The 25477-nt window shown below is 36.3% G+C and overlaps 1 protein-coding gene and 1 pseudogene across 2 annotated transcripts; one reads left to right on the top strand and one right to left on the bottom strand.

Annotated features, from left to right (window-relative positions):
* Positions 1-7617: 7617 nt before the first annotated feature.
* On the top strand, positions 7618-12526 carry LOC145574814 (multiple organellar RNA editing factor 8, chloroplastic/mitochondrial-like). Its single transcript, XM_081632677.1, has 4 exons — positions 7618-8160; positions 10688-10785; positions 10875-10940; positions 11623-12526. Exons 1-4 carry the CDS (start codon positions 7751-7753, stop codon positions 12252-12254), a joined length of 1206 nt encoding a protein of 401 aa, XP_081488803.1. The 5' UTR covers positions 7618-7750; the 3' UTR covers positions 12255-12526.
* A 1785-nt stretch (positions 12527-14311) lies between these two features.
* Positions 14312-20192, bottom strand: LOC145574815 (eukaryotic translation initiation factor 3 subunit D pseudogene; annotated as a pseudogene). Its single transcript, XR_014098187.1, has 2 exons — positions 18365-20192; positions 14312-14609 (listed from the first exon to the last, which is right to left on the bottom strand). The product of XR_014098187.1 is annotated as a eukaryotic translation initiation factor 3 subunit D pseudogene (transcript).
* Positions 20193-25477: the final 5285 nt, after the last annotated feature.

Raw genomic sequence — 25477 nt, forward strand, 5'->3', positions numbered from 1 at the left:
AACTTGTAAATCGTTCACGAGGTGAAGGTTACACCCCTTAACGATCCAAGAGATCGTCAACTCCATAAGGTCATGAACCAAATAAGGGTTCGGGGATGATGGTACAAATCCAACCTAAAAGAGATTGAACCTGCCCTAATAATAGGCCTCTACTTTATTCTGCTCGTATTCATGTGCGCTTTCTGACTAACATACAATCAATAGGATTAACCCTAAACCTGTTTAATCTATGTTGGTTGAATTTTAATGCACAAATAAACTATTATTAGCGATCACTTGAATTATAATCACATTAACCCTAACAAGATTATTAATTATCTTATTAAGCGTGGTTGCAAGTACCAATTCCCTTTAAACATGCAATAAAGGTGATCAAGCAATAACAATATAAAATATCAAGCAACATAATAAATAATCAATATCATGAATAATAATTATAATAATAATAATAATATCAATCATAATCATAATAATCATAATCATGTTAAAGCATAGCAAGATCCTAGGCATGATATTAACAAGATTAATAACAAACCCTAGCATGTCACTAAGCATTAAAAATCAAATCTTTAACCCTAACATGATACTAACATGAATAAATATTAGGAAGAATATAGGAAGCATCGTACTTTTAATCATACTTGATATTAAAGTTACCCTAGACATGATACTAGGAATCAAAATAACAATCTAAGCATGATTTCTACATCATAATATCAATTAAACCAATTAAAGTACTTACTTGGATGCCTCGTACCTCTTTCTAATTACAAAATACACACGTTAGTAACTTCAAGGAAAATAATAAACAAAACAATTAAATTAAATAATTGAAATAGAGATTTGGGACCAAACCCTCAGAAATTAAAACCTTTCACGTCTAGGGCGAAGGCAACTTCGAATATGGTTAGGTGTTTCTAGATCTTGTGAATGCGGAATTTTGTGTGAAAAAGTAAAGTATTAAAAGAAAGAAGAGAATGTTGATGAAAGTTGATGAAAAGAGATGAATGAAAAGGATTATTTGACTGTAAATGAATAATTTTGTCAATGAAGAGAGTTGATTATTGGTAATTCATAAAGTGATTGTTGATGAATGAAAACGGAGTTTTTGATATGATATTTATAGAGAAAAACATCCAAAAAAGATAATTTATCAAAACAGAGTCTGAAGACCACAAAACTAACTTGGCGCCAGCCCTGGCTCATTGGCGCCAGGACCAGTGGCTAGCGCCAGGCGCCTATGGCTGGCGTCTGGCGCCAAGGCCTGGGGTTGGACGCCAAATTGGATTTCAACGCGTTTTCGAAAATCTGATAAATTTCCCGTACTGGAAGATAAAATAATATAATTTCAGTCGAAAATGCTATTTGATCTAATTAAAACTCTGAAGAGTCCTAACTGAATTATGAATGATAAAAACCTTCTAGAATGTTCTAGAAGACTAAAACCATTCCTAATTACATTAGGAATGATAAATCATATTAGGCCCTCCCCTAGATCATTGGGCCGTACTTAAAGCTCAAACCGGGCCCAGTTTAGTAAATTGGCCATAACTTCCTCAATATTCATCGGAATTGGGCTTATAATATATTGTTGGAAAGGTCTTTGCAAACACCATCCAACTACACCACTATTGGACCCATATCATGGACCAACCAAACTGGATTGGCTGTTTTCTTAAAAATAAAGTTTTCAAAAACAGGGAGAAAAGAAAAGAAAAGAAATAAAACTTTCCGCAACACTAGACCTTTCCACACTTTCGTTTCATTCGATTATGATTCGACGTGAAAGGCACTCATCACTGGGTTTGGTTTTGGGGAGACACAAATGGGTGTCTACACCTATATAGATTTTTTTTGTCCGAAAATAGGCTTTAGGAATTGATGTGTTTAGAATCCTAACATATATTTAGGTCACATTTGATTGTATTTAGGTGACTTTTGATTGTATGTCAATGTGTTAGATGACAATCATGACATTGTGCTTTTGGTTGTATCACTTTGTCATCACATTATTATCTACGGCTATTTCACTAAATGCCACTGAGCAATTTAAACATTCACCAAATGCCATCGGACTTTTCAGAATTCACCAAATGCCACCCAGTTTTTAAAAAATTCACCCAGTGTCATTAATGACCAACGGCCGTTAACTCCGTTAGTAACTAGGGGTTAATTATGACACGTGTCATGATATAATTGGACCATTTATCTTAATTCATAAATATTAAAAAAAAAAAACAAAAAAAGTTAAAAAAAATACAAAAAATTAAAAAAAATAACCCCAAATTTTCCCAGCCAACCCCACCATCACCAAACCCTAGCCCCTACCCTCATCTCGCCGGAAAACGGCCAGTCACCACCAACAATCGGTCGGCCGACCTTGTAGCTCCCCACCTGACCCACCGCCGACCCCCAAAACCTTCCTCACAAACTGCCCCAACCCCATAAAACTGCAAACACGAACATCACCCACCCCAAAAACCACCCACACAGCCACCCCGACCCTAATAACCACCAGTAAAAAGCCCCTCCTCCCTTCTCCCACCGTCGAAACGACCGATTTTTAGGTGGGGAAAGGGAGGAGGGGCTTTTTACGGGTGATTTTTGGGGTCGGGGCGGATGTGTAGGTGGTTTTTGGGGTCGGGACGAGCAGCGTGGGTGGTTTTGGGGGTCGGCGGTGGGTTAAGTGGGGAGCTACATGGTCAACCGGCCGATTGTTGGTGGTTCCAGTGGTGACCGGCCATTTTCCGGCGAGATGAGGGGAGGGGTTAGGGTTTGGCGGTGGTCGGGGTGGCTAGGAAAATTTTAGGGTTTTTTTTTAATTTTTTGTTTTTTTTTTTTGTTTTTTTTAACCTTTTTTTGTTTTTTTTTTAATTTTTATGAATTAAGATAAATGGTCCAATTATGTCATGACACGTGTCATGATTAACCCCTAATTACTAACGGAGTTAACGGCCGTTGGTCATTAATGGCACTGGGTGAATTTTTTAAAAACTGGGTGGCATTTAGTGAATTCTGAAAATTCCGATGGCATTTGATGAATTTCTAAATTGCTCAATGGCATTTGGTGAAATTTCCGTATTATCTAATTGTAAACATTTGACAAGTAATGAAATGATGACATTTTCTATTTATATATGTGTTTACTAGTTTAAAGCTCAATCTTGGTTACTTTTTGTTAATTACATGCACTATTAATGTAGATGGAAGACATTCCTAGTCTGTTATTGTTTACTATTGTGGGTCATAGGAAGAAACTCCAACCCTTATTTATGTTGGTGGGACCACTAAGATCTTTGATGAACTACCTGCTGATTTGAATGTCACATATTTTAAGAAAATTATTGATTTTCTTGGGTATGAATACATTAGTAAGTTACACTATTGTGATCCATTAAAGAGGGTAGATGTGGGAGTGAGGTTCTTAAGCTATGATGATGCCACATTTGTTAAGTTTCTAAGCTTGTTACACATTTATAGAGTTATGGATGTGTTTGTTGAACATGAGGAAGACAATGAGGATGAACTTAATGGGAGGGGCACATTCACCTCATTATTAGGTGGTAGATCCAACCCTATGGTGGGAGGTAAAAATCAAGTAACAGAACCTAGAGAACCTATAGGTGTTGTGGATGAGATTTATCATGATGATGAAGGGAGTGATAATGAGAATATTGAGGTGGTGAATTCTAGGGAACAGATTAAAAGTAGCCAAAAAGTAGAGAAAGAACTTGAAGTTGAAACAAAATCCATCATTAGACTTAAGGATAGGGTAGCTGATCAGTGTTTAGGCGAAGAAAACACTAGAAGTGAAAGTGATGAGGACTATCCCGGTAGCCCTGCCTATTCAGATTAGGAGCATTGTTGCAATCTCATAGTCACACCTCCTAAGGTAAAAAAAAAAAAAAAAAAGAAGGTTGTAAGACACTCTAGGAATATCCTAAATGTCAATGTCAGAAATGATGATGGTAGTCATTTTTCCCTTGGCAGTAGTTTAAAGAAATTAAAGAGTTTAGAAATGCTATCACTAATTACTGTGTGAGTCAAGGGATGGATGTAGTTTATACAAGAAATGTAAGAAATAGGATGGGTGAAAAGTGTAAGCTAAGGCATTTGACAAAGGTTGCCCATGGTACAATTAGGCATCAATGCAGCATGAAAATGACACTATGGTTGTGAGAGCCTTACTTGCAAAGCATATATGTGGTAGGAAATCAAAGGTGAAGAAAATAAGGGCTTCTTGGGTTGCAAAGACATATCACTCCAAGTTCATGGTGAATCCTTATTTGAAATGTCAAGAAATAATTGACACTATATGTACAAAGTGGGGTGTGATCTGAAAATCAGTTTGTGGCTAGCTCTTAAAGCTAGAAGGAAAGCTCAACAACTAATTATATGAGAGTATGAGGAACAATACTCTCTGTTGCTTAGGTATGTAGCTGAAATCTTAAGAACAATCGGATAAAGTGAAGTTCAAGATGAGGCTTAGTATGTTTGAAAGAATTTGTTTTGATCGATGCAATCAGAAATGGATTTCTAGCAGAGTGCAGACCTTTTTTTGGGGATTGATGGTTGTTTTTTGAAAGGGACTTTTGGTGGCAAGATTTTTGGTGGTTGTAGGTAGAGATGGAAACAATCACATGTTTCCCACTGCTTGGGCTTTGATGGAGGTTGAAGACACAAATACTTGGGGTTGGTTTCTTGAAATTTGGCAGCAGACTTAGGCACTATAGATGGGTTTGGATACAACATCATGTCTAACCAGCATAAGGGCCTTTTAAAGGCCATTTCACTTGTCTTTCCTTGGGCTGAAACCAGATGTTGTGCAAGACATGTTTATCACAACTTTAGGACTGTGAGAGGGTTTTGGAAGATAGCAAAAAGTACAACACATATTGAATTTGAGGCTAAGATTGAGCTCTTCTCTGAGATCAATGTCAAAGCAACCCTAGACTTAAGGAAAAGGAACTATGTCAAATGGGTAAAAGCATTCTACACACCACGGTCACAGTGTAACAATATAGACAGCAATATGAATGAGGTGTTTAATGCTTATATTCTATCTTTAACATAAATACCAGTTATTACTACGCAATAAGACATAAGAGAGGGTTTGATGGAGAAAATGCATAAAAAGAGAGACTTGATTCTAAACAAGGACATTAACATCTGTCCTATAATTCAAAAGAAGCTTGAGAAGGCCAAAATTGATGCAAGGGGCAGGGTTTCATACTAGTATGGACATTTCTCTTATGGAGTTAGAGTAGGGGGAACTCGAATAAGGTATGTGGTGAGCTTGCTTAAAAGGACATGTAGCTGCAATGCTTGGCAACTGAGTGGTGTTCCTTGTCACCATGCAGTCACAGCTATTTGGAAAGCTATGGAGCAACTTGAGCTCTATGTTTCCCACTGATTCACCAAGGAAACTTACGTAAAGGCTTTCCAATGACCCCATAGAGCCCCTGAATGGCTCAGATGAATGGTCACAAACATCACAAGTACCAATCATACCACCTGTGTTGAAAAAAGTGAACCATATATAGAACTACCACTAAGAGAAGGCCATATATGGGTGAAAGTGGGGGTATTAGGTTGGGTAAAAAGGTTTTGGTTCACAAATGCAGCAACTGTGGAGAACCCAGACATAAAAAATTATCTGTATCAAGCCACCAAAGTAGCCTAACCAGAGGAGGACACAAACAGAAACTCAGCAAAGTCAAATTGCACTAGGAAGTTCCTCAACACCAAGACAACATGTCCCAACGTAAGAATCACAAGCTTATGTGCCTATGCATAAATGGGGCGGTATTGGTGTTTATACCTACCCAAATGGATTTGAAAGACATTCAGGGGTATGTATAACTCATAAAAGCTTTAAAATTAGATTATTTATTCATTCAAGTTACTTAAATCAGTACATGATCAATGCAACACCAAATACAAGCTCAAGCTCAAAGGCATACCCCTAATTATGCAACAACTACATCAAAATGAAACTATTACAAGACTATGAAGGTATAACCCACACACTCAAACCAATAACAACACTTAATAGCAAAATGCATGATTACAAAGCTTTGATATTGAATCTTCTTCCTTATATAGATCATGTCCCGTTCCATTGTTTTTTTTTTTGTTGTTAATCATCACCACCATTCAATCATCAATTCCAGTGGATGAGGCATGTCAACTCATTCCAAATAATTGCATCTATTAAAGCATTTGTAATTCTCACATATCTTGAACATCGTGAATGGATGTTTGTTGGTTCTTGAAATTCTCTGCAACACTATTCTGATAAATGGCTTAATGGCAGAATTCCATGTTCCTACCTTCACTTTGTTATTGCAGCTCTTCAACCCGAAGGGAAAATTGGAGCAAGATGGGTTGATTTTTCAAGAATTTTTGCTCTGAATTTTGGCTTACTGTTATGTTTTCTTTTGTTTGCAAGGATAATTTTATGGCTTTTTTCGGCTACTGTGAACTCGTTTTAATAGCCTCCAACGGCTATTTTTTTTTTTTTTTGAAAACTGATTACTTTAAGTAATGCCTTTTTTTATATTAATTTTAATTAATATTTATTTACCTATAGTTAAAGGTGAGTTAGATGAGAGTTATGTTGGCGGAATTTGGGTTAGAGTACCCAAAGAATGAAAAATGTAACAATTGAGAGCCCACTCGTTTAGTTAACTCAAATATATAATTCAAGTATAGCTTAAAAAAAAAAAATTGCCGTCAAGATCGATATAAACTTCAAGAAACAATAATGGTATTGAATATAAGAGAGCAATAAATTAAAGGGTAAATTTTCTCAACTTTTTTTACCGTTCATTTTTTTTTTCAAACTTCTTTCCAAAATTCATTTTTTACTATTTCCTTGTTTTTTTAAAACAATTTTTCAATACATTTACGTATCATTTTTTTTACTAATAAAATGCAATTATATTTAACATGTTTAGATTTTAAAAATTGTAAGAACAACCCAAATACTTAATAGTGCAATTCTTTAATTTATAAACAAAAATTAGCCAAAATCAACATGTTCGTCGTGTAGGCTAAATACTAATATGTTTTCATAAATGTAGAAGATCATTTACATTTGTACAAATTCTCCAAAAAGGCGGGTGTATGTTAATTTATTGTAAGACGGGTTAAAGTTATCTTAAAAGTATATAAAGTATATACTACAAAAGCTATTATTTTTCCAATAATAAATTTTATAATACAAAAACTTATAATGTATTATACTACGTATTAATCGGATTAATCTTATTAATCTTTATAGTATGTAATCATGAATTTAAAATAATAATAAATTAAAAGTTACTCTCAAATTGACCAAATATCTTTATATATACTATATCCGTTTCCTATTATGTGTAACAATGAGTATTATTTGTGAGATATAAAATATTTTTTTGTTATACATAATAAGAAACGGAGGTAGTATATTTATTTATTTAAACGGAGAATTACATTTGAGATTTTACACAAACAGAAAAGTCATAGTAGAAAAAATCGCAAAGATTGTGTAAAAAAAAAAAAAAAATCGCAAAGATTCCACCGTCATTACCATTTTTACTCATAAAAAAATGGAAACCAAACTCAAAACACAAAGACCCCTAAATCACACACTCTCTCTTTCTGAATTCTCACCCCTAAACCCTCTTAAAACCCCTGATCCACATTTCCATCCCATTTTCTCTCTCCTCTTCCTCAACCTCTAGGGTTTTCTCCAAACCCCTCATCAATGGCGGCTCCTCGAATTCTCTCTCCTCTCTCTCGTACCCTCTTCACCAAACAATCCTTCGCTTCCTTCCTCCTCTCTCGCCCCTTCTCCTCCACCACCACCACCACCACCACCACCTCCGCCGCTTTCTCTCTCCTCCGCCTCCGCCCCCTCGCTTCCGCCGCCGCACTCCACCGCTACCCCGCCGCTCTAACCACCACTGCTTTCCGAACCTTCGCCACTCGTCAGGCGCAGAATTCTCTCTCTGATAATAACCCTAATTGGTCTAATCGACCTCCTAAAGAGACTATCTTGCTTGATGGGTGTGATTTTGAGCATTGGCTTGTTGTTACTGAGTCTCCCCCTGAAAATGCTACCAGAGATGAGATTATTGATTCCTTTATTAAAACCCTAGCTGAAGTTATTGGAAGGTATTTTCCCTCTTTTTCTTCCCTTTTTATCAATAGATTTCTTGCATTTTTGGAATATGATTGCGATATACTGAAAGATAAATTAGGAAATGATGGATGGATGGATGGATGGTTTGTGTGTTTGGTATATTTTTCGGGTCGTAAAGGTAGTGATGAAAACGGGGTTTGATTTGAGGGATTGGGTTCAATTTGTCGTGACCAATTGAACTATTTGGCATCAACTTTGTTTGATATTTTGTCGATCGCTGGTTGTTGCTTTCATTTTCTGGGTTATGCAATTTAACTTTGGTTTTTGATATGATTCCTTGTTTTAGATGGTCTTTGATTGTATTGCTGACCTCCTTTTTAATATTGTTTGCTATCTTTGGAATGCCATTTTGTATTTTCTGGGTTAGGCATTTGTTATTTTAAAGGTATGGAGTTAAATTTAATTGTCAGATATTTAAAATATATTTTTAAAAAATAAAATTGTTTTTTCAAACCTTGTACAAATCACAAATGGAAAAACTCCTATTTTTAGTTTGCATTTGAAAAAGAGAAATATTATTTTCTGATCAAAATGAGTACTTTTCATTGGTTTGCACTATCTTATAGAGCACTGTCATTGCTGTAATCACAAAATGATGTTTTGACTTTAGAGTGTCATATGGGTGGTTGTTTGATGTGTTTAGGCAAATTGTGATAGTTTGATGAGTTGAGACTCTTGCGAGCAATAGAGGGTTTTTTTTAAAACTCACCAAAGTGAATATCTTTCGCATGGTTATTATTGGCCAAGGTGTGCTGGTTTCCCAACTATGTTACTTTGACTCTTTAAGTATATGTTTACTGTTTGTCAAAGGGTGGGTTAGTTTGGTGTTGTAGGATAGTAAGGTAGGAGATAAAGATCTATGAATTATGTATACAGTATCTGCAATGTTATCTGTGTGGTGCTGTTTGATGGCTAGAACACTAGGTCACTGTGGCGGGCCCTGGTAGCATAAAAGTCCAGGCGAAAGGAATGAAAATTCATTCCTGTTTGAATCTGCTTCACACAAGTTCCCTGAAATAATTTTTGTAATGTCTGCACTATCAGGCGTTTATCTGCTGTGCCTGCTATGTTAGACATATGTTCCTGTTTCTGGGAGTCACACAAGTTCCCTGAAATAATTTTTGTAATGTCTGCACTATCAGGCATTTATCTGCTGTGCCTGCTATGTTAGACATATGTTCCTGTTTCTGGGAGTCTCTAGAGTTTGCATGCTTTAAGTTGATTCTGGAACTTGCACTAGTTAAATCAAACATTTTGAGACTTAGGTCTGCTGTTAGGAAGTATAGCCGTTTTCATATAACTGGTTAAGTGAAGGCAGTAGGAATACTTTAAGTTGATTCTGTAACTTGCAGGATTTAATTCAAACATTTTGAAATTTAGGTCCTGCTGTTAGTATAGCTGTTTTCATATAAGGTGTTTAATACTCCCTCCGTTTTTAAATACTTGCTCCATTTCTCCATGCGCAGATTTAGGAGAAATTGAAAAAAGTAATAAAATATGGAGGTAATGGAGTAAGGAAAAATAAAAAATTGTGAAAAACAAAAGTATAGAGATAATTGGAGGAGAGAGAATATGAAATTAATAAAATATGATTTATGTTGGGTCTACTAGGTAAGAGAAATGGAGCAAGTATTTTAAAACGGCCGAAAAAGAAAAGTGTAGCAAGTATTTAAAAACAGAGGGAGTATATGACAAGACTCGTATATGAATTGTACTGATCTACTGCTTTATTGTTGTTTTTATCAATGCTAAGTATCCAATATATTTTGAAATGTAGGAGGCAATCTTTTAAGGTTGGTACTGTCAGTCATAATTATTTGGGGTGGTTAATATTGGATTGCATAATAGTGAATTAGTGACTTTGTCCAAGGATTTATCTACCAGATCTTGCGTTTAGACATCAAAGTGCAGTAATGTAAATACTACTGGTTATTTGATGGTTATTTATGCTCTTTCAGCTTTCTACATTTCGGAGCAATTTTGTTCTGGTTTTTTTTATTTTTTATTTTTATTTTTTTTTTAAATTCATTTTAATTTTTTTTTAAAATGCAGTAAGGATTAGCTTGTGTTATTAGATCTAGCCTTTGTTATGTTGCTTCTTTAGAGGTGCTGCTGCGTTGGTTGAATTTAAGTGCTGTAATTGTTGGCTTGTTTTGTGCCTCCTTATATGCGTACTTGTTCCAGAAGTAGTTATTGATAATTTGATATACCTGCAATGCAAGCCTCTTGCTAGAGTATTGTAATAGTAGACAGATGAGAGCTGCATACTTGAAAATAGATTTGATGGGGGTAAAGTGTGAGAATTTATTCATGTGTGCAACCACAAGAGAATATCATTTATTCATTATTGTTCGCTTTTTACCTGATTGGGAGGTGACATTTTTATTGCATGATATGTACTTGTATATTATTCTTGCTCCATGTGGTATTTGCTTTGATTGTTACATCTGTTTGTCTTTCTGCTTTCTTTTTTCAATATATGATGTATTGAATTTTCAGTGAGGAAGAAGCAAGGATGAAAATATACTCTGTCTCAACCAGACATTACTTTGCGTTTGGAGCCTTGGTGTCTGAGGAATTAACATACAAACTTAAAGGTTGGCATTTGTTGCTTAAAAGCCTATCCAGTGTTCAAAGTATTTATGTTTGTGAAAAGCTTATGGTTTGGATCCTTTGATTTTTGCAGAGTTGCCCAATGTGCGTTGGGTCCTCCCTGACTCGTACTTGGATGTCAAAAACAAAGATTACGGAGGTAAGAAATCGATGAATTTGATAGCTTTAAGTAATTTCTGCTGTATAACTGACATTTGAAATATTTGTGTTGCTGTTAACCTATATTCGATTAACCCTCACCCCTTATCCCCATCCCTTTGGTTATTGGAGCTGGGATTATTGCACAAAATTGCTTCTTTGTAACACTATAACACTATGTTGCTCAAATTTACAAGGCCATAGTAACGTGTCATTTGTTCGCTGTTCTTGTATTGCTTGTTCATCTTTTTTTCTAATGTTATATACTTCCTCACTACTCTTTTTGTTGACGTTTGGAAATTTTCACTATTCATGTTTTCAATTTGGCCTCCTTTTTTAAATTACATTATATCAACTGTTATATATGTACTTTTCTGTAATTAGAGATTTTTAAAGTTGAAATTATGCTTTGACAAGTTTAAAGCTCAAAACGTTGCAACTAAAAGCGAATGGTGGAAGTATTAGCTTTTGCCATTGCATGGTGCTATACATTATTGGTTGATATGGCCTCTCCTTTCCACACAGTACTCATCCACACCCCCCCCCCCCCCCCCCTTCCTCTTCTTTCTTCTACACCAAAAAAGGTAAAGCTAGTATCCACTTAATTGGGGAAATGCTCTAGGTATCTGACTCATAAATGTTGTTTACTGCAATATTTTGATCTTTTGTGGCATTCTTGACAGGGGAACCATTTATCGATGGTCAAGCTGTTCCATATGATCCTAAGTACCATGAGGAATGGGTAAGGAACAATGCAAAGGCACATGAGCGAAACAGGCGCAATGATAGACCTAGAAATGCCGATCGCTCTAGGAACTTTGACAGAAGACAACAGGGTGGAAGGGGCCCGCCAAACACTGGTGGCGCGCCACCTAACATGCCACCCAACAATGCTGGTTATGCACAGAACATGCCACCACCCAACAACGCTGGTTATGGACAGAACATGCCGCCACCCAACAACGCTGGTTATGGACAGAACATGCCACCACCCAACAACGCAGGTTATGGGCAGAACATGCCACCACCGAACAATGCTGGTTATGGAAATCCAGGATATGCACAGAACAGAGGGAATGCTCCACCTCCTAACTATGGGGGTCAAGGGAATGCTCCACCTCCTAACTATGGGGGTCAAGGGAATCCTGGCTATGCAGGCAACACCAGGCCAAACCAACAACCAGGTGGAGGGATGCCTTATCAGAATGCGCCTCAGAACTATGCTCCACAGAACAGCAACATGGGAGGGCAGCAAGGTCCTCCTGGTGCCTATCAGCAAGATGTCCCTGGAAGAGATGGACCAAACTATCAGTGATGTTTTTGTAGATAATTTACTGATATTAAATGCCTAGAACCTTATAATACCTTTTAAGTAGTTGTTTTGAAGGTACTAAGTGAACTATAGGATGTAATGGGTGGGTGATGCAATATTTTGCAGTGATGATCATTTGCACTGTAACACTTGTTAACTTTCACTCTTTCAGTCCTCTTGAGGTGTTTGGCCACTCAATTAGGTTGATGAACAATTGTTTTATTGTTTACTATGCAATGAAAAGATCTTCGTGTTTACAAGGTCATGATGCATAATGATAAGAGAAGAGTGAATTTTCAAAACTTCTGAATCAAGAGACTAGGATGATGCTTGGTTCTCTATATTAACGACAATATAGGATGATGAATCATGAATTGATGATACAAGCTCTCAATGCCATATTCTTTATTGCACTGTCATATAAGAATTTCATGTAAGTGCCATTGGAGCTTTACATTCAAAAAGACTAGTGAGGGATGATTTATCGGTTTCTCGTCTACCACCCAAACCTTTTCCTTAGTCTTATTAGTTCTTTGCAAGCTATCCTGCAAACTGATATATTCCTCTTTTTTTTTTTTTTTTTTTTTTTTTTTTTTTTTTTTTTTTAATGATGATAGAAAAAAGTCCACTTTCAATTTCTCGAAAACAACAGATGTTGTGAAGGATTTGTGTTTCATCTTTCAACAGATCCTTAGGTTATGATTGTAAGATAAATACTCTCTATTGAGTGTTCTTTGATACTTCACTTAGCAATATATTACAAGTACTAATTATTGAAGCATTTTTTTTTTTTGGGGGAGAAGGTAAAAAGTATTAAAAAATTTGGATGTGCAGTTATAGTACTGTAAATCAGCCCAACTCAAGCAAAGTTTCCATTTAGAATTTACAATTTTCTTTCTCACTCTTCTTTAAGGGATAATTTTTTTTTTTTCTCTCCTATGCACTTCTTCTCCTCTCTCCTTTGCTATTCTTTTTCTCTCTCCTTCCTCCCCTTTTCTTTACAGGAACAAAGCACACAATAATTTGTTATCCTTCTTCCTCTTTGTTCTTCATTGATTTATAGTATTAATCTTGCTATTTTAATCATTTTTCTTAACCAATTTCAAGGTATATGTTCAAGTATTTTTTCTTAACCAATTGTAGAAGTTTTCTGGTGAATTTTTTGACCAAGGAGTGGAGAGAGAAGATTTGAAGTCGGAAGAAGGTAAAGTGAGCTCGAAGAAAAAGTTGTATCATCGTCATCGCTTTACTTAGTGAGATGGTCGGAAATGGTGAAATCAACTATGGTTTGACGTCGCTAGCGGTGGTTATGGCGGCGACTTTTGATTTGTTTGAGTGATTGTACTGTTTTTCCGTGACTATTGTTAATTTTGTATTTATTTTTGTTGTTTTGATACTCTGTTTTGCATATGTAGCTTAATTACTTTTGTGAAAAAAAAAAGTTCACTTTTGTGAAAATAAAGGTCACTCGTTTGGAAAAAAAGTTCATTTTGTGAAAAAAGGGGTCACTTTTGTAAAAATATGGGTCACTTTTGTAAGAAAAATGGTCATTTCGTAAAATGTTCGATGTACAATAAAATTATTGTAAAGTGGGGGCATGCAAAAATTTTTGAATTTATTTTCTTTCAAAATATTAATCTTCGGGGCATTTTTATTTTAACGTCTAAATAGACCGGAAAATCATTGGGTTTAGACATTACAACGGGTTGTTTTTTTGGGGAGAAGGTAAATTTTTTTTCTTTCAAAATATTAATCTTGAAATTTCACATCTTTATCTGATTCATTATGATGCCCATGAGTCCATGACAATTAAACTTGTGTTAGTAATTGGACCTCTTAATTTGAGCTAAATTTGATTTCTCTGATGTCGAATTGTTGTAGGTTGTAGGTGTTGATCAAATTAGTCTACCTTGCATACTTAACTATGTTCGGCCAGAGACGCAGAGAAATTTCCGGATTTGGCATATTCAAAGAAAACGTCTATAGTATCCAAAGATGCATTGTCAAAGGCCTAATAAGGCTTGTGGCATCAAAAAAACTGCAGAGGACAGTGGCAGAAAGTAGCTAAGAAGTATGTAATTGCTTACTCCGTAAAAAATTACAAACCTCTCAATTGCTTGAAAGATTAACCAAAAGAAAAAAAAAAAAAAACAAACAAACAAACAAAATAAACAACAAAAAAAGGCAATGAAATTTAAACAAACAAAAACCCAGAAGAAATAGAATTACTCCATAGCTAAAAGTTAACCAAAATCCCAACTAAACTGAAGCGCGCCAAAAAGGGACAAAAGTGAGCACATGAGCATCCTAAAATGATACTTCAGGAGAGGAGAAAGTAAAACAAGCATAAGAAGGAACCTGAAAAAGAGAGGGACAAGAAGAAGAGAGTCAGCAGAAATAAAAATCATAACAAAATAAATCAGGAAGAGTTATTATACTTTAAAATTAGCGAAAACCACAAAGAAAAATACAGACAGAGCCCAAACAGGCAAATTGTCAACCTTTGCTCAGAACATCCCACAATACCCATATACAAATACTCAAGGAAAAGCTTACAGAAAGACTCAATGACACAGAGACAGAAGTCAAGGGAATCAATATACCAAAAGCGCCAAGATATAAGAACTGTGAAAATAGGAAATTAAGCAAAACACAGGCCAACAGATAATAGTGCAGCCAATATCTTAAGAGACTAGAGGAGCATCATCATAACATTACAAAGTGACCTAGTGAGGATTATAAAGATACTGTAACTTCATGAGAGAATGAATAAGTGCAAACATAAAAAAGAAAAATGAATACAAACAAGCGATAACAGAAGAGGAGAAGAACATAATGACACATGGAGGCTGAAAAAAAGCAATCTGAGAAAAAATATCAAACATACCAAATGCAACAAGATGTATTTGAAGAATGATCTCATCATATTCTAAGGTCAGAAGCCGTACATAGGCTAGTTTCACATTCAAGATAAAACAACTTGAGTAAAAAACATTATCAAGAGGTGAAAGAACACATAAAAGGATGATCTACTACAATATAGAAAAGTATCCACCACAACTTTGATAAGATACTCAGCATCATGAGGTCAAAGAAATAAAAAGATGAAATAACAAGCCAAGCTTTCAATTAATACAACCACTAAAACCCTTTCCCTCTAGGTAAAAAAAATCAGAAGACCATGTAGATAAAAAATATTAATGGGCAAAGGAGCATGAGCATAAAAATATACATACACAGAAGTACAAAAATTTATATGATAATGTAAAAAATTCAACAAAATATGAAGACAACAAATTCCTAAGAAGAAAAATAATCCGACATAATATATATATATATATATATATAAACAAAATAGATTTATCAACAAAGCACAAGACATATTCAGGAAGAATTGAAGCATATAGTAACCAAACAGAGGCACAAGAGTAAAGAGCTCCCTGATAACCCTCAATCCCCCATCCATCAGAAATATGCAATAAGCCCTATGCTCTTCAGAAGACATGAACCAATTACTATATAGAAGTGCCCATTTGAAGAATATCCAACAAACCCTATCAGGCGACATGGATTCACAATTGAGAGCAAGAACCCTTAAGTCCCCCAAAATGGAAATTGGGGAGAATATAATTTCAAATCCCCATAATCTGAATAGGGAATTCACTGCCAGAGATGACAAATTAAAGCAGGAGAAATAAAAGAGGATCAGGCGACATGGATCAAGATCATTGAGGTCAAAAAAAGAAAAAAAAAAATTTGAGGAGAGCAAATTGAAATAGGCGATTACTCATAGGGAAGTCTTGGGATTTCATTTGAAGAGAATAGATACCAAAATTTTGGGATCTGAAAAAAAAAATTGGCATGAAAGAGTTGTGGGTATAAAATTAAGAAACATACCCAACTTATACTGAGGAAAAAACCAAAACAGTGGGAGAATTCATTCAGATTATGACTATATCAAATTATTGATTGCGACCAATGTGTATTTGTGTTTAAACACTGATTATTTGCTTGAAGATTTGAATCATGGAAGGTGGCTTGAGGAAGGAAAAGAAGGTCAAGTGGAATATCTAGGTTTTCAGAAGATCCGACTTTTCCAGAGTTACTCTTCATTCTCTCCCTAGAGATGGGTCATCGCTTTGACTAAATATACATGTTCATTGGCAGAATCATGCTACTAAAGCTTTAGTCCAAACTCTATGGTTTTGTAAGCTATTCAAAACAAGACACAAAGGTAATTAATAACTTATGATATTAGATTATGAAAAGTAAAAGAGTGACAGACTAGCTACAAAAATCCATTCCTAGCTCCACTAGGAATCATCCTATCCTTGATTACCTCTTTCGACAACCTCTCATCTAGTATCACACTAACTCCATTCCTAGCTCCACCAATTCTAGTCATGTGGCTCGTTTCCTGTCCAACGTACCACGCCTTATACCCAAAAACCAATCCTCGAGCTCCTTCTCCCGTCCACCTTGTCTCTTGGAAGCACATGATGTTTACACGTCTGCTCATCATTACATCTACCAATTTATGCCAATTTCCCCGCAAGAGGCCTCACATTCCAAGAACCAATCCGCAGACTAGAATCCTTCCGCACACACTCGCACACACTCCCTGATAACCCGCTCACTCAAACCACGCTCCCTCGTGCCCCTAACTGCAAGCCCTTGATCATTTGACACCACACTCGTGCAATGTGGCGCATCGCTTCCGGGCAATAATCTAACAACCCTTGCATACTTATCACTACACTCGGTTCTGGGAAGTGCAGGAGTTGCAGTAGGGTAGCCCCAATGTCAAGCCCTTGCTCATTTGACACCACATGCGGGCAATGTGGCACGTCCCTGAGTAGGGAACTTCCCCACAAAAATATTATTTGGCTCATGTCATGGGATGTGACAAAGTTTTACACTGGATGTCACTCGCCTACCGTAACCCCACTTATGCTCAGGAAAAAACCCCAAACAGATTATGGCTACATCAAGGAAGGAGAATCGAGAGAAAGAATACAGCAAGAAGTAAGCATGAATAGTTGCCACGGTAACAACACTCATAAAAGCAGAAAACTATCCTAAGCCTGCTGTTATGTTCACTTATTCTAGAAGGATAAGGGCAACGAAGTACTCAGCAACAGAACTAGTAAAAATTTTGGGGGGAAAGGTAATAGTGGTAATTGTCAGTTAGTTAAAGCCTTGAGTGTGATAAAAGGGGGGATGAATGGAATAAGAGGGATCATTGCGAAAAGTAATCAGTAAGCTCTAATTGAAAGAATGCCATCTACTTAAGTAAAAGTCTAGGCTTTAAGCCTTTAATTGATGCATTTCGCCTTGATTTCCATCAACACAGTCATATCCTCCGCTTCAACACAGTCATATCCTCTGCTTGTCCTATTACACTTTCTAAATTTCTTTACTAATCTCTTCTCTAATCCTTCTCATTTTGTGAGTGGATATAGCCAAGGATCGATCAGCTTGATTCTTAGAAATAACACATAAAACTTGCAAAATGCAGAGTGTTTACCAGATAAATTAATAATAAATTTGTTTTTTTTATTTATGCAAATTGAAAATAAATTTGTCAAAACTCAAAAGAGAATTTTTGGTCATTCCTGGAATAATTTATATCCATCTTTGGTAAAGGTAATCTGTGCAGATCAGCATAAAGTTTCAAAAAAAGTAAAAAGATATATATGGACTAAACATATTTGAGCCACAGAAGGTGGCTTGAGGAAAGAGAAGAAGGTCAAGAAGAATATTCTAGGTTTTCAGTAGGTAGATTTTTCCAGAGTTACTCTCTCAAGATGGGTCATCGCTCTGGCTATATATACATGTTTATTACCGGAATCAGGCTACTAAAGCTTCGGTCCAACATCCATAGCTTTGTGATCTATTCGAAACAAGACACAAATGTAACCAATAACTTATGATAAAAGAATATGAGAAAACGAAGGTGATAGACCAGCTAGACAAATATGTTAAATTAGTCTTAGAAAGTATGCAAATAACTAGAACAAACATGGAGCAACATAAAAACAATCTCAAGAACATACAGTACATAATAAACGAAAATGGAACAACCAGATACAAAGCTAGATAGAATCCCATACCCTTCTTAAGGAATTGCAGTAATCTCCTTGTCCTCAACATCAGTGGCAGCCACACTAATCTCCGAAGAAAGACCATTAGCAGCATCTTCAGTAGGAGGCTGTGCTTGCTCCTCCTCGGGCAATGGCTCCTCCACATAATCATTCTCGAAAGCATCAGCAGGCACCTCATAAATCCTAACCTGGGGCTTGGAAGGATCCTTAACAAGCACATACTTGCCCTCATTCAGCTTCATACACAAATCAACAATACTCTTAACAATTCCCCACATATTAGCCATGTTCAAATTAATCTGAGCCGCGAAATCCCTAGGCTTATACCCAACAACACCGAGAATTACATGATTAAAATGATCCCTAGGATGAACCCTCGAAACGTACCCCAACTTCATCATATCAGCGCCACCCAAAAGCGCCTGAGCAGTCCACTTAGCCATCTTATTAGAATTGTTCTTCAACTCAGTAGCCAAAACAGCACCCCTTTGAGTCTCCAATTTCTGCCTCCAATCAACCCCAGAATACTTAGGATCAAACTCATTCAAAGCATTTAGTGTCAAAAACTGCCTCTGATTATTACTCTCAAGCACACTCTGTAACTCACACCTAGCAACCAAATACATATCATTATCAAGCTTCCACCTCCTATACCTATACCCAGCAGAAGCAACCTCTTCTCCCTCATTCGCAAACGGGTTCGGCTCCTCGAAGCTCACCTTCTTCCCCTCCTTAACCAAAACCTGCTGAGTGAAATTCTGGTTGATGTAAGCAGCTTCAACACTCAATGAATGGGCAGAATTTATATCATCTTTCGACTCCGGTAACGGTTCCTGAGAAGTCTCATGAACAGATAACAAATCCAACTGAGACCCATCTCTCTTATCAAAGAAAAGCTTATTCCCAACTCTCTGAATCACAATGTCCCAACTGTAAACACTTCTAGGCGAACACATTAACGTCGACAGGATCGCATCAGTAGCGAAAACCGTAGCCTTATCCTCATTAGCCAACCTCCGAATCACAGGATCGTCAGTGGTGGTAACCTTGAAGAAGTTCCGATTCTTGAACCTCTCCAACCTTCGCTCGTTCTTCGGAGTAAGACGGTCATATGTTTTATCATACGAATCCAGAGACCCGCAGAACAAAAGATCTTCAGGGTCAGGAACAGCGAAGGACAGCTTTGAGAAGGTGGAAAAGGGGATTTGTTCAAGCATATTCCACTCAGGCTGGATTTCAACAGAAGATTTGAACACTGCGGCTTCGCGGCGTTGATGCTGACCACCGCCAATGCGGTGGTTGTTGTGGTAAAGGCGGTCGCGGCGAGCGCGGTCTTTCTCGGCTTCGCGCTTGCGAGCTTCGACTTCTTCGTCGCGGCGTTGCGGGAGATGGCGAGATGGGTTATTGTGGTGGTGATGGAAGCGCCATTTAGGGCCGAATTTGGGGCGAGGTGGGGGTTTACCGTCGACGAGGCGGAAGGAGGAGTCGTCGTCGGCGGTGGTGGCGAAGGAGTCGTCGCCGGAGAAGTCGAAGACGGATTCGTTGGGGTTGTTGTTGTTGCGACGGTTGGAGGGGTTGTTGAGGTTGCGAGTCCAATCGGCGATTCGGCCGAGTTTGTCGGAGCGAGAAAAGGGGGCGAAGGGGACGTTGCTGGGGACTGTGGTGGTAGTGGTGGTTGCGGTGGTGGTGGTGGTTTCGGGTGGGCCCCAACCGTCTGGGTTGAAAGGGACGAAGCCGACTTCGAACACCATTGTTGTTGTTGTTGTTGATGTGAGGGAGATAGAGATGACTGAAGGAGGGATAAAAGAGGAAAGGGAAACACCCTACTGCGCTAGGGACTTTGAGAGTCCGACTAAGGGGTGAGCATGAGACAGATACTCGTACCGTTTTTGGATACCCGATAACCAAAATTTCTAAAAGTGATATTCATAATCCGAACCGATAAGTTCGGAAACCCGGATTTTCGAATCGGTTATTGAGTACCCAATAAGATATACAACAATGATAATTAAACTTAATTATATAATTATTATGATATAATTTACCACTAATTACCAACAATATTATATGATTTTGACCAAATTATTAATAATATCACTAATCATTTGATATTATAAAGTAATTATAAAGTAAAGTAAGAATTTAGATTTTTAAAAAAAAATAGATTTAAGTAGGGAAAAAAGCAAAAATATCGGAACGGATCAGGTAATCGTTAAGTTTAAAATGATACCCAATAACCATACCCGATAACAAATTATCGGAACGGGTACCCGAACCGTTATGGTTATCGGATCAGATACCCTAACTTTCGGAACGGTTACGGATCGGTTTTTCGGGTTTTCGGTTTTTCGGGTAGTTTTACTCAGTCCTACCGGGTATGAGTCTGAATCTAAGTCCGAGTCCGAGTCCGAGTCACCCAATAAGGTAACATGGCTTGTTAATACTGATCTTAACTATTCTAATTTTTTTTAGAAAAAACTATCCTAATTTTTAATACACAAATTATTGAGTGCGTCCACCTGCACCCAAGTGTTTGTGCGGTTATTCTCCATTTTCCACTATTTCACTTTACTTCTCTTTGAAATCAGATTAGTAAACCTTTCTCTCTCCTCTTTCTTCCACCAATTTGTCATTTACTTGGAGGCAATTTGGACATGGAAGATCGGGCCACTATGATTTCTGCCCCCGCTACTGTTGTCGGAAATAATGGATATGGTCTGCTTCAGTCGGTGGTGCTGGTTCGCTGCGGTGGTGCAATTTGGTGGAGGTGCGATTTGGTGAAAGTTCGATTTGGTGGAGTTTGAATTGGAGGTGCGAATTCCGACACTAGTAGATTTGACAGGCGGTCGCACTTGGGGCCTTTTTCAGGCAATGGATGTGTGGGTTCGGTGGTAAGTGGGTTGTTTCCGTGGCTGGGTGGGTTCCGTTTGTGGTGGCAGGTTGGGTGGCGGCGTAAGGTAAGGGTGAGTGAGGTTAGGGTGGTGGTTTGTTGGATCTTGGGTGGTGGCGTGAGAAACAAAGGCTGAGAAATGGTGTGAGAAAGGAAGAAAGAGGAGGGAGAAAGAGGAGAGAGAAAGCATGTGTTGGTGTTTGGCTGATACGTTCACAAAATCGTACTTTCTACATAAGCTAATACTACATAGCACGTACTACATAAGCTATGATTTTGTGAATGTGCTAGAAAGAAAAGGAGGAAAAGGGAAAAGGAGGAGAGAAAATGAAATTAAAATAGTTTGTACTTGTATATACTTTCTACATAACCTAATACAAGTAACGTATCAGCCAATTAATATTTTGTATCAGTCAACATTAAAGACATTAATAATATGTATCAGCCAACAAAAGATACATATCAGTCAACAAAAGGAGTATATCAGCGAACAAGAAGAGTATATCAGCCAACAAAAGGAACATATTAGCCAACAAAGGATGCATATTAGCCAACAAAAGGATGAAATCAGCAAACAAAAACAACAGGTAAGCCAACAAAATAAACATATCAGCTAACAAAATGAAACATATAAGCCAAAAATTAAAATATATACGTCAGCCAACAAAATAAATATATCAGCCAACTACGGAAACATATAAGCCAAATTATGTCTAATATCAGCCAACAAAAGGAAAAAAAACATATCGGCCAACAAAAGGAATATATTATCCAACACAAAAAACCATATCAGCCAACAAATGAAACATATAAGCCAACACATGAAATAATAAGCCAACGAGTAAGATATATCAGCCAAGCCTCCTACACCAAACAGTTCGTGCGTTCGTAAGCACACAATACCTTCTCTTTTTAATACTCATATTAGTGTTTTTATATTTTAAAACATAATTATGTGAGGTCTTGTTAAATTTGTCTTAATTTTTAAATATGTAATTTTTTGAACTCTTTGTACCTTCATTGTAAAGTTGCTCAAGAATGATCAAAAGGTAACCCACTTTAAATAAAAACTAGTTTAAGCCCGAGTGATGCCCCGGTTTTTGCTTAAATAAAAATGAAATAATTACCTTAAGTTTTAATAATATCTTGAAAACATTATATTAAGTTTAAATAATAAAATAAAAAGTAGTAAGAAAATACATGAGATACAGTTAGGGATAAAATGAGAAGAAAGAGAGATGCAGACATGGAGTATTCTTTGTTTTACAATTAAGTAGGATATTGCGTAATATGTTTGAAAACTTTTGGAATTCAAAGTTAATGAAAAGTTACAACTCATAAATGTTAATTAAGTGATAGAGTAACATTAATTGTGGAATAAAAAATAAATACTCCCTCCTTTTCTAAATGAACACCTATTTGGCCAAATTTTAGTCCCAAAATATTCATTTCATTTACATTGAAATACCCTCCAATTTGCAATAATATTTGTACAAAATTAGCTTTCGCATGTAAATTTTGCTTTTTTCATGTACTTTTATTACTTTATCTCTCTACTTTTTTGCAAATTTCATGTAAATTTACATTTTCAATTTACTTTTATTAGCTTTCCTATACACTTGCACTTTCCATTTAAATTTCTTAACACCCGTAAAAAATGCTCAAATGGGTCGAACGGGGGGAGTACAATAGAGTAAAAAATTAATATATTTATGGGGATTCAATGTAGTTGTCCACTTGGTTGAACAATAATGATCACAAAAGTTTCTAGTTGTGAGGGATACAAACTCTTAAATGGACCTGGTCCACACTGATTTATTGTGGACCACTAATATTAGAGACATTATGGTTGTTTTTTTAAATAAATAAAAAAAATCACTATATTAAAATAAAGGTTATTATGTTTTTTTGAAAGATAATTATGATATTATAAAGGGTATAAGAGGTTATTTTGTTTTTTTAATGAAATTGATGGAAGTTTAGCAGATATTTGTTGATTGTTTGCTATGATGTTGAGCATTTTTTTTCATTTGTTTCCGAAATTTGTGAACAATTTTAAGTTTCTCTGTTTTGATCGCTAATTTTGTTAGGTTTATAATTGATTATGAGAATGATCAAATCAGGTTCATTTTAACATATTTTTTATTGCAATTATTTAGGGATGATGTTGTTTTCTTTGATTTTTTAACAATCTTACTCCGTAATTGATAGGAGTTTGAGAGAAGCTGGTTTCGTGTTTGCTAATTAGGTTTCAACTTAACAGTAAAACTGTTATGTCAAATTACCTAGTCTACTTATAATCATATTATAATTAGACTATGTTAGGAAGCCCGAAACCACTCCAAACCCTTCGTATGGCCGGCCACCTTAGGGATGAGGCCCATGAACGTCCTCTCGTGCTCGATCTAGGCCCTTTGTGTGACTTTATAAGATCCGTCCAATTAGGCTTTGGCCTATTTTACTAACCCAAAGATCGTTAGTATACCTCTAGCTATGATATAACGACGACCCAAATGAACGAACATAATTTGATCCATTTATATATCTAGTAATTGCACATGACGAAGACATAAATCCTTCAATCTCCCACTTGTCTGAGACAAAGTGTGCAATATTCAAATTCCTTAAGTCAATGTGTGTCGATTTGATAATATGTTTGCATCCCATGTGGAGATCATATTAATCTACAAATCATTTCTTGAATTTTGAGTTCGAATTACAAAATCAAATGATTACTGAGTAATACATTTGAACGCGGCCACGTATTTTCTGAATTCTCCCTCTTCAAGCAGCCATGACACATTCCCCAATTTAATAGGTAGACTCAATCCAATCTTGTAGCAACAAAGCTCCCACTCAACTTTTGAAGTAATCAGGAAACATCCTTTATAATCTCTAGTTACAGGCAGACGTTTGAATGTACCACAATTAAATCAATCATTGAATAGAATCAGTGTTCCAATCATGTCAAAGGAATCTACTAATATATCCGGAAGGTCTATACTTGAACTTTAAAACAGGTCAATAGTTCGACCATGTATCATTCATGCATATTCAAGTGATTGACCGAGCATCACTATGCCCCTATAGCCCATGAAACTGCGCTATCCAATCAATCTTACATGCTAGTCCGTTCATTGAAATCATTTATGTCCATTTTAATGATTTCAAACTAGGAACTTAAATAATATATGAATGTTGTTCACCTGTGGGGTTTCATTCACCAGGTCATCAATAATAATTATTTTGGACATTTTATTTAATTTCTAAAACCATAATTAAATAAGAGAAATGAAAATTTCTGTTTAAACATAATTCTGCAAGTATATGTATTCCTTATGTAATATGCTTTTCTCAAAACATACACAACTTAAATTATATAATTTGCTACTATCCAAGACTTTAGTATGACTTTCATACCTTAGTTTATGGAAGGGGTTTAATAAGTAAATAAGCGACTTTCTCACTCATACTAAAACTTTGCAGATCATAACATCCCGCTGGTCATTGATCTCATAGACGAAGTGATATCTTATATCTATTTGTTTGGATTTGTGATGTAACCTTGGCTCCTTTGTTTTGGCAAAGGAATCCTTTTAGTCACAGGACAATTTGATCCAAACTTCCTCCTTAACTACTTTTACTGCAGCTAAATACACATATTCCGACATTGAGTATGCGACAACATTCTACTTTGAACCCTTCAAGCTTATTGTCCTTCTCCATTCAGACACAAAATGTACTAGATCAACATCTAAAATCATCTTGTCTGTTTGAAAAACTTGCATCCGTATAAACTTTTGACAACTTGTTCACTTTTACCACCATAATCTAGAAACATTCCTTTAGTACTTCATAAGTACTCAAAGATTTGTTCTTAGTAGCTTTCAGTATGCTTACCCTGAATTTCCTTGTAACTTGCTACACATGCACAAGTCATATGTAACATCTTGCTTGTACATATCATGGTATATAATGGACCCTTTTGCAGAAGCATAAGGTACACTATCCATACGACTCAACTCTACTAGCTTTTGAAGGCACTGAGTCTTACTGAGCGTAATACCATGAGACATGGAAAGATATCCTCTTTTAGAGTCTTGATTCTTGAACTCATCAAGAACCTTATCAACATAAGTCTCTTTATGTAGTCCAATCATTCTTCAAGATTCATTTTGTGGATCTTGATTCCCAATATGTACTCAACATCTCCTAAGTCTTTCATATAGAAA

The sequence above is a fragment of the Chenopodium album genome, chromosome 13 (genome assembly GCF_948465745.1).
Source record: "Chenopodium album chromosome 13, dcCheAlbu1.1, whole genome shotgun sequence".
Classification (NCBI taxonomy): domain Eukaryota; kingdom Viridiplantae; phylum Streptophyta; class Magnoliopsida; order Caryophyllales; family Amaranthaceae; genus Chenopodium; species Chenopodium album.

What these genes read in the sequence shown, in the direction of transcription:
- LOC145574814 (XM_081632677.1), top strand. Translation starts at nt 7,751, where the DNA reads ATGGCGGCTCCTCGAATTCTCTCTCCTCTCTCTCGTACCCTCTTCACC. An exon ending in CTAGCTGAAGTTATTGGAAG is followed by an intron (nt 8,161 to 10,687) that starts GTATTTTCCCTC and finishes TTGAATTTTCAG; the next exon opens with TGAGGAAGAAGCAAGGATGA. An exon ending in ATTAACATACAAACTTAAAG is followed by an intron (nt 10,786 to 10,874) that starts GTTGGCATTTGT and finishes TGATTTTTGCAG; the next exon opens with AGTTGCCCAATGTGCGTTGG.